Here is a 10048-nt window from a genome sequence, read left to right as displayed (position 1 = left end):
TTTCAGGAGAATTACCTTTGTATTACCAAAAGGGATAAAGTGTTAGCTTCACAACTCTTTACGACTTGCATCCATCCAGGTTGCAAAGGAAAAGGCGGAAGGCTTTGCATTGATCAACATTAATTAGAAATAATTAACTCTACCACGGGGACATTTTAAAGCGTCATTATGGATACAAGGCCGGGCGCTTAACATCTGTCACGTTACAAACTTTATGAAGTCTTTTGTTTGAAGTCTCCTTAATCTCTTCCTGTTGAGATGAATCTGCGTGGGGAGATGTCAGACGAAGACAAGTGAACCTGAGTTAGAGGCAAAGTAAACGTCACTCTTATTTACCTGCACATATCGCCTGCAGGATCATTTATATCTATTTACATGTGTGGAACAGACATTTCCACTTCCTGTTCTGACTGGTTAGAGTCAACGTGAATGCTACTTCAAGCCACTTACTTTTCTCAACAAGAACGAGGAAAAGCTATCAACCTGTCAATCATTTCTGCGTCCGGGCCGGGAGAGGTCTCCCAACAAATGAAACCGCAGGCTCCACTCCTGGTAGCCCCTTTCCGTCACTCCCTATGACTTCCAGCTTAGCAACCATTCTCCCCGCCCAGAACCCAAAGAGGTTTCCTGGACGCTGCCCGGCAGATCATGAGATTAACACTTTAAAGGATTTCCTTTAAAAGACACCGACTACATGCATCCTGTTTCAGCTGTCAGACTGTTTATGTAGCCTGCATCGATAGCACATCCTACGTTGTCTGCGACCTGGTTCAATACCAAGTCGCAACATGTGGTGTTGAAAATGAAGCCAATGCAGACATGTAAAATCCTCTTATATTTCATAAAAAAACATACAATTAAATTAAAAAGGCCGATTAATAGAACATGTATGAATGAATGGAGAAGGTGTGGGATTAAATGAGTTTAAACTTCTTCCCACTCCTCTTTGGACGTCTACATTTATACAGGAAGTATTTGAGAGCTTGTTTTGTATGATCTCATTTATTGTTTGTGTGTGTGTGTATATATATATATATATATATATATATATATATATATTTATTTTTATTTTGCTTTCTTCTCTCTTTTTGTTTCTACATGTTTGTAATAAAATAAATAAACTAGCAGCTGGCACTCTCTGGTTAGATGATTATAAATCCGGTTACATGTATAACTGGGCTGATAGGAGTCTAGTGTGTGATCGAGTGGTTGAGCACTGAAGGCGAGTCGTTGTATTGCACCTGTTTGAAGTCACACATGTCACGTCATGTACATGCTGAACTGAGAACCTCTCTACAAACTGCTTCTACAATAAAGACCATGACAGCTTTTAGCTCATCCTTCGCCCGGAGGCTGTCAGAGCTAACTAGATATTTTCTGTGTGTTTCCTTCCTTGTGTCATTGCTGTTTTATTTTTATTTTTTTAGAACAGCAGTGACCACATTCATAATAATGTCTGTAAGTGCTTAGAGGAGATTTGGCTGCTGACACAGAACAAAATCAAATCAAATCATGTGTGAAGTTCTGCACCAGCACACACTTGACATGTTTCGGAGCCGTCAGCAGCTGAGAGAGGGGAATAAAGGCATCCAAACAATTCAGACAGGAGGTGAGAAACAGTGGGGAACGAGCTGCCGGTTGCCATGAAAACAAAGAGGCTTTCAGCGGGCGGGGAAAGGGCTGAGGGAGTTTGGCTCTCATTAGCTTGTGGAGATCAAGAGGGCTGGAAACTGTGGCTTCTTCTTCTCGTGCCTTTTTTTTATGTCAGGGGGGTAAACGTCAGTGTTTGCTTGACAGTGGTGATTAAACATGAAATGAATATTTCAGGAAAGGCGTGAAGCCTCTGAGGGATCAAAAGTTGAGACGGTGCAGTCCGAGGCTGAGTTTGAAAACTTGTCCTGATAGATGCTGAGATCGAACAGCTGTACACCTGCGGCTGGTATCTGACAGGACAGTGGACAGAAAAGGAAGTCAGGGGGAGAGAGGAGGAGGAAGGCACAGATCGGACTTGAACCCAGGTCGCACTACGTGGGGTGCGATGTAACCACTAGGCCTTTTGCGCCCTGTCTGCCAGCCATTGACCTCTGCTGAAGACGAGTTACGATCTCTTACACAAGTGTAGCTTCACTAAAAGACCATCAATAATAAAAGAAAGGTTTTAAACTCACACCGACATGTATTTAAATCAACACAAGGACGACCGTGAAAACACTCTGAATACAATCTGGATTTGTTTTTTGTAGTTAGGATTGAGCTCAGAACAAAATATCAACATCTTGTTGTTTTTTTTCGAGCTGTGATTTTTGTGCCGACATTTCATCATGACATATTTATAATGTGTACACAAAGTACAAAGAGGCTCTTAATTAAACAGGAGGCAAGCTGCCAGCTTGTCAGCATGATTACATTTCTAACAAACTCTCAGTCTCAGTGGAAGACACTGAAATATAATCTGTACATAGCAGATTAAGAAAATCAAACTTCAAAACTTTACATGTCACTCTGTTTCGTACAAATCATCCTGTGTCAAAGCTAGCGTGGCATGCTGCTTCGTGAGAGAGCAGGAAGGTAAACTCATCTTTATTATCAGGGTTAGATTATTTTAAAAAAGGCAAATGTGAATGTTTGACCCTGAAAAAAAAAAAAAACAGCGTGCGGTCAATACTGTTTGGAAGATTATTAAACTTTTGGTAACAATGAAGCATTTTAATCTGCTTAATCTGCCTTGAAGCAAAAGTTTCTTTCTTCAGACAGTCGGAAAAATAAATGAAGGTGGAAAAATGTTCCTCTTTATATTAAAGCGTTGTGATCAAATCTTTTTTTTTTTTTTTTTTTTATGTAATTTTTCACAGGAAGATTGAAGATAGACATTCAGGACATTCAGCTCGAGCGTATTAAAAGCACATGTTTCATGTAAATTATTACCTGTGAGGTGAAAAGGTTTAACTGGTCTGTGTGGCCTTTTTTCACTGCAGAGTCGTACGGACGACAAAGCAGCAGGGGGCGCTCCTCTACAGGAAATACAAAAGGCCAATGCAACTTCAGGAAGTTAAATAATCGACCTCCCACAGCACTTAATATAAGAGGCATGATTTAAAAAGGTGCATGTGTCGGATAAGTTTCAGATGTCCCAAGCTTTAATCACTGACGACTGCCACCATTCAGGCTGAGAATAAATACTTAAAGTGGCTACACATACGATCTTAAAATATCAATGTATAGATTTTAAATAGTGGCTGCTTCCAGTCACGTGACTCCCTGAATCTGCAGATCTCCGATGTTTAAAGAACTAAACGTGATCGAAGAGGACGGTGGAGACCAAACGTGCAGCAAAGAAAATCTGACTTGTTGGCTGTGAATATCATTTCTTTTGATGATACTGATAACCTGTTATTAATAGGGTGTTTTTTTTTACATATGTTGCCTGATATTTCTGCCCCTTTTTTTATCTGTTATTATGAAACATAAAATGCAGTAAACATGTGTTCAGTGTCAAGTGGATGCAACATTTGGACCTCTTCATGCACGTTAATATCCCGCTCTGCTTCTTCAATGACAACATACACAGAACCTTTCTTCACCGTTTCTGTCTGCTGTGCTCCCTGCATGTGTGCTGCTTGACTCATACACTTCCATTGACACATCCTTTATTAATGAGTACACTGTCCTTGTATTAAGTAGCTGCTGCACTGATTCAATTTCCCCCTCTGGGATCAATAAAGCACTACAGCTAAGTACACTCTGCAGGCTGGATAATCAGAAAATGGACTAAAAAGGGAAAAGTGTCATTTAGCTGGAGCCTGTGTTGGTCATGAGAAGGCTGTGAATAGACTGGCGAAGTCCGGCTTTTCTATTTTTCCGGGACCTTCAATTTTATTTTATTTTTTTTTAAAGATAAATTTTCATGCAAAAAAAAACAAAAACTACAATTTATTCCGAAGAAGTTTGATAATGGTAGGTTTTGTGTGAAGCCGCTTTGTGGACGACGGCACTTCGCCGCTCTCGATGCAACACTTCAGCGTACACTCAGTACGCTGGTGGTACAGACACGGCGATTTCGCTGCTCGACTTCACCGCTTTCTCCCAATGAGAGCGCGATAGCATGGAGAGAGGTGAAAACCGTTACAAGTCTGGACATGAGGAGCGTAGAGTTAGATCGACCCTGTGAGAAAGTTTGATGACGTGACGTCACATCAGCAACATGTAGTCTTTCTTGTCGTGTTTTCTCGACAGCTTTAAACTGAACAATTGCACAAAAGTCGCACACACTTTTAAACACATTTAAATTGACAAACAACACACAGTATTGCTAATTCGGGGCATATAACGACTGAGACCAGCAAATAATTATAGTATCTGCAGTGAGACCCATACATGTTTTACGATCTCAGAGGTCCCATGGGAGTCTAGCGGAAGGGGCGGGTCTTCGACAGTCTATTGTAGGGACCCCTGGATGTCAGACTGTGTGTATCACTAAAGCATCAACTGAAAGGTAAATGATGGCGAGAGGAGATAAACTCAGTAGTTGGTTTTGAAGGAAATACACAAACAGCTCAAAACGAGCCTGAGCTTATCGGCTCCTCTTTGTTTCGCACACTCAACCCGGCGCACTCGAGAGGCACGCGGTGTGTCAGTTAATGCATCAGTGTGGACGGTAAACAAACAGAGCATCTTGTTCCTTTCACTTTGCTTCTGGATGGTAATGGGAGTGGGCTGACTGACAGGCACAGACTGAGCGAGTGTGAGTCAGAACGGCTCCAAACAAGTCGGAGCTATTGTGATTCAGAGAGCCTCGGAGATGGCAAAGGAATTCACAGCAGCAACTAGAACTTGAAACACACACACACACACACACACAGCCGAACACACCCGTGTGTGAAAGAAGGAATACAATCCTCGGCATGAACGCTGTATAGCTCTCTTAAACGTATTTTTAAGCAAATTAAAAAAGAAAGAAAAGAAGTAAGTCCTCTTCCACTCATTAATTACAAACTACTTTTGAAACCGCTGTACGGTAAGGTTGATTTTGGCGCCCCCTAAGGACCAAAGAGGAGGTACACTCGGTGTTGAAGAGGTCTTGTTCTGGCCACTGTTTTTTTTTGTGCATAGAAGCTAAAAAAAAACTTCTTTTAAAAACTATTTTTGGCACACAGTTCACTTCAGGTAATGCTAAATTAGCATCTAAGTTATAAAGACGTATTCATGAAAATAAGCCAAAAGCAGATGTGGATTTATTTTTGAGCTGCTGACATCTCGGCTAAATGAAAAAAAAAAAAAAAAAAACGCTTGTTCAGTATTTCATAAATCATCATTCACTGAAGGACGCTATCTCCTGATTTCTTTCATTTAAAGAGTTTTGTTCTTCATCTTTTCCATTAAGGGTTAAAACAGACACAGGTTAGCAGAGAAGAGCAAAGGGCCAAGGGCTGGACGTGAACCCAGGGCTGGACGTGAACCCAGGGCTGGACGTGAACCCAGGGCTGGACGTGAACCCAGGACTGGACGTGAACCCTGGACTGGACATGAACCCGGGGCTGCTGCATTAAGGACTGAGCCTCTGCGCATGCAGCACTACCTTTACCCTAACCTGACCACCCTTCAGCTATCTTACAACTGTCTGCCAAACTTAAATGGAAATAATTTAAACGGAGGCTCTTTGGTCTGCCTGCTTTAAGTCGCTTCTTCAAAACCTGACTTGATGACATCACTGACAGGCTAAAAAGATACACCCGATCAAATACATGGTCTTCAATCCCTTCACCGGCCTTATTGCTTGTTATCATGTCAGTTCTCCATAAATGTAAAAATACACACATGCAGCCACGCCGCCCAGCGCATCCCTCTCTTATCCACAGAAATCCTTTCATCAGACGTTCAGAGCTTGGTAAAAGCAATAAGAACCGAGGTGCGTGCGTGTGTCGGCCCCAGGTGTTAATCCCATGCGACGTGCTTCCACGCTCCTCTTAACTCACCTCAGGCCGAATGTGTGCGACTGCTCGTAGTGGAAGAGGGAACGAATCTTTGCATCTGAATTCACCGCAACCAACCTGTCAATCATGTCCTGCGGAGTACAACGACAAATAATGAAGAAGTTACGGTGTGAAAAGTGAACAGTGTGGGTATTTATGATGAGCACGGAGAGAAATGAGCATCAGTGCAGTGTGAGTTTAAAAAAGCAGGACGTGTGGTGGGGGCGGTGGATGTTTGAAGGCTAAATAAAAGGGGCAAACATGCCCTCAAATGGCTGAAAAGAGGAAGTGCATGTCTGAACAAACACTCACCGGGATGGAAGTTGGCATCTCTCTCACAGTGTATTTACTCTTGTTGGCAAGAGGCTGCCCACCAAGAAGCTCCCACACCGAGTGAGAAGAGGAGAGCAGGTTGACCAACGACAGGAGGGACTGCAGGGACACAACAACAAGAAAGAAGTAAATCAACAAAATGAGAATTTTCTTTGAATTACTGGTTTTAGTGCACAAGAAGGAAGTGAAAAACACTTCAAAAATGCTCTCAGTAAAGAGCTACATATAGAAGATTATACAGGTGATACAGCTGGTTTCACACATGCGCTCCTCTCCCCCTGAAATGTTCCTTGTTCGTTTCTTCTGTCAAGAGGAAGGGCTGGTGGGGCGGACATTTGCTCGGGGTCCGGCTGATAAAAGTTCTGCAGTGACTGCACTGTATGTGTGAAAGCAGCTTCATGCAGTCATGTGTTAAACTCCAGGGAATGTGTCCAGACACAAACTGAAATGTCTGATTTGAGCCAGATATGTAAAAGAAAGCTCAAGCTAAGATTCAGGCGTAAGGACGTCGCTCTTATCTGTATTCAACAGAATTTTAAGAGGACTTTCCCTTGACGTACAATCGATGGACGCGCAGTGGTCCCACGGTATAAACATCTGCAAACTGGCCGGAGGTGAAGCCTCCTGCTGCGCTCTAACATCAGATCACTCAGACGTACAAGGGGGCTGATGGGATCAATTTAAAAAAATCCATTAAAATGGGAACATTGAATAAAAAAGATACTGGTCAGCAAGCAGACTGAACACACCACACAGTCCTTCTGCTCTCGTCACATAATGAAGTGAATGTGGAGCAATCAAAGATAAACAATGAGGAACAATCAGGAAGATTAAAGTCGCTTCTCATTTGAATAAAAACTAAAAAAAGCTTTTAACCCGATGATTCACTGATTGTGAAATACATAAAGGTGCGTTTTTCCTCAGGTTTAAATCTTTGCTCTCTCATCTTGGCTCCTGCCTGTTTGATCATTTTCAAAAGGCCCATTACACACTTTGGCATGTTTGTCTTCTCGGCCTGTCTGCGAAGCGTACAAATGAATCCAACATTCACAACACACAGAAGGTGAAAAAGCCACGAAAAAACATCCAAGAAAAATGTTCCTGCGCAGCATATTTAGTTTGTTTTGTCTCACGCAGGTCAAAGTAACAAACCTGCGCATTTCCAGCCTCACATTTTATCTCTTTCAAACACAAACTCAGGGATGGGCTTAAAGGTCTGACTCTAAGTATGTAACCTGGCAGCTGACCCACTGATAAGGAAGCTTTAAAGTCACCAGTGGCGGGGCACAGGTCACACTTCACTGGCTGTTTGTATTCACTTGGATAGCTTCACTGAGAGGAAGACTTGGCTCCTGTCAGAGGCGAGCGTCACACACACACACACTCCAAGTTTGAGACTGTCCTGGACTGAACCGGAAAATAAAACTTCAGCCGAAACTCAGCGTTCAGCCAGCAGGAAACAAAAGGAAGTATTTACAGATGACGTAAATAGATGAATTCTTCACCACTTCATGACATGAAGATCACACACTGTTTCCATAGTAACGTCACCCCCCCCCCAACAAGGTTTTCTAAATACGGAGAAAAAAACGCATCAGTTGTTGTATTCACACATGCAACCCAAGCACAAACATTTGAGGAAACGTTCAGGAGTTTAGAGCATGTGTGAAAAGGACTGAGCTTAAATCCTCCTGTACTTACAGTGTTGTTGTAACAAGTGCCTGCAGCCCTGATGGAGCTGAATCCGTGAAATCACACACAGTACCTTGAGGCAGCTCCTGTCGATGGGGTCCATGGGTGTCGGTTTGGGACGGAGCCCCCTCACGTCTTCAGTGCCGCACTCAAGAACGGACCACAGCTCGACCACCAGAGCGCGGATCAAACCTGAAACACAGCACCAGGCCGATCACTTCAATGTGAGCCAGGAAGATGAAATGCCTCAAAGTCATCCACACGGGTTCATACTGCACGTTCAAACAACAGAACAGGCAGAGAAGAAAAAGGTCGAGATATAGAGGGAGAGAGAGAGAGGTGAATGACATGGAGTAACTTTTAATGTTCTTCTATTTATCTACCCTGTATATCAAATTATTATGCTCTCAAATCTTCATTTTCTCACTTGCAGTCTTGCAAATTGATTGTTTATGCAGATGATAAAAGTCAAGGTCAAGCAGGACAACGCTGAGGAGATTTCTTTAATCCTCCAGTGTAAACCTTTCATTTTGCTCAGTGTTCATTACAATAAGAGATTTCTACTAAATGCATGTTTTTGGGTTTTTTTCGTCAACTTGGCTAAAACCACTTGCAAGCCTGGAGCGTCACATCTGTTCAGTGATCGTTTGCTCGAGTGGATGCACCAGTACCTGATCTGTGCAAAGCCACCACCCCTGGAGCGGTCGCCGCCACCTGGGTCACCATCACCCCGTATCCAAACTTCTCACAGCGGCTCACCTGCAGAAAGAACACGCAAACACGAACGCCTTCATATCGCACGTGTCGAGGTCAGAATAAAGCCTGCACACGCTTTCGTTTGAACGCCAGGGAGAAGAGTAGACACTGCACGCGTGCTACGACACCGCTCCGATCCCGACAAAGGCCTCACGTAGCGCAGTTTAGCTCACTGACGAGGAATGTGAGAGTGTAGCACAAAGCCACAACTAAAAATAGACAACACATAATTATATTCCATCATCAAAGTGAAACACTAAATGAGAGAAGTCATGAAGGCAGAGTGTAAACAATGGCGGTAAATTAAACCCAGAGGGGATTTGGTGAGATTTGCTCTAAGACTGAGAGTGACTGAAATATGAATCAGGGACAACACTCTGAATGTAAGCCATATGTAGGGTCCGGAGATTAATGCATTAAATCCAACGTATGGGGGGGGGGGGGTAGCAGCATGTAACAGCCTCGAGGCTTTGTGTGAATACAAAATAGACTTCAGGAAATGTGACAGTGTCTAATAAAACACACACGGATATTCATGATGGAGGCCAGCAGAATAAATGTAAGGTTGATGATGGATTTTTTTTTCTTCTGCAGCACAGGATGTTATAGAATGCAATAACATAGGAATACGTGTGCAGAAATATTTGATAGAAGCCAGGGATGTGGTGATACACTCACTGGGATCATGATACTACGGTGGCTGAAAAAAAGGTGTGCAGCGCTGTTACAAAATGTGAGATACATTTACATCTGAAATACAGTTTTACATTTTATCGTATTTAAACTTGATTTGTTCGTGAGGGATTCAAAGTCTGTCAAATAAACCATATATGGATAAATAATACTTTGCATCTTTGAAGCCCTGTATTTGTACCTGGAGTTTTTTAGTGAAGCGAGAGAACATGTAGGAGACGCACTCGTTGATGGCTCCCGTCTGCTGGAGCAGCAACAGGCCTTTAGGAGTGGCAGCAAAGTTCAGCAGGCTGTCCAACAACGTCTCCTCCCAGACGAGCCTGCGCCACAGAAGAAGAAGAAAAAGGAGACGCACACATTATGAACGCACAAACGCAAGGAACACCGAATGTGCATCTGCACTGTTATGGAGCCTGTTGGAACAATTTGTCTCTGCCAACTCCCTGCAAATATTTCGGTTCTACAATTCTACGATTAATTCAGCATCCGCTTTTATCCAACGTGACGCTCCTCAGAACATCGAAAAACACTGTTCTTCTTTTTATATCTGGTTTGTTCCGGCGAGGCAGTATTCAAGATTATCATGCAAACTCGGCTCATTAAGG

General features: G+C 42.9%; 1 protein-coding gene across 3 annotated transcripts in view; it reads right to left on the bottom strand.

Moving 5' to 3' along the window:
* Window positions 1–10048, bottom strand: part of tbc1d32 (TBC1 domain family, member 32) — a 60687-nt gene that overhangs the window by 36427 nt on the left and 14212 nt on the right. For all 3 annotated transcript variants that reach the window (XM_079365315.1, XM_079365316.1, XM_079365317.1), the window contains exons 19-23: window positions 9625–9763; window positions 8666–8753; window positions 8068–8186; window positions 6282–6401; window positions 5973–6061 (exon numbers count right to left, since the gene is read on the bottom strand). In XM_079365315.1, coding sequence (XP_079221441.1) covers window positions 5973–6061; window positions 6282–6401; window positions 8068–8186; window positions 8666–8753; window positions 9625–9763 — 555 coding nt within the window. The remainder of the gene's footprint in view (window positions 1–5972; window positions 6062–6281; window positions 6402–8067; window positions 8187–8665; window positions 8754–9624; window positions 9764–10048) is intronic.

Source organism: Symphodus melops, assembly GCF_947650265.1.
Source record: "Symphodus melops genome assembly, chromosome: 1".
NCBI lineage: Eukaryota > Metazoa > Chordata > Actinopteri > Labriformes > Labridae > Symphodus > Symphodus melops.
This window is presented reverse-complemented; position numbering and strand designations above follow the sequence as displayed.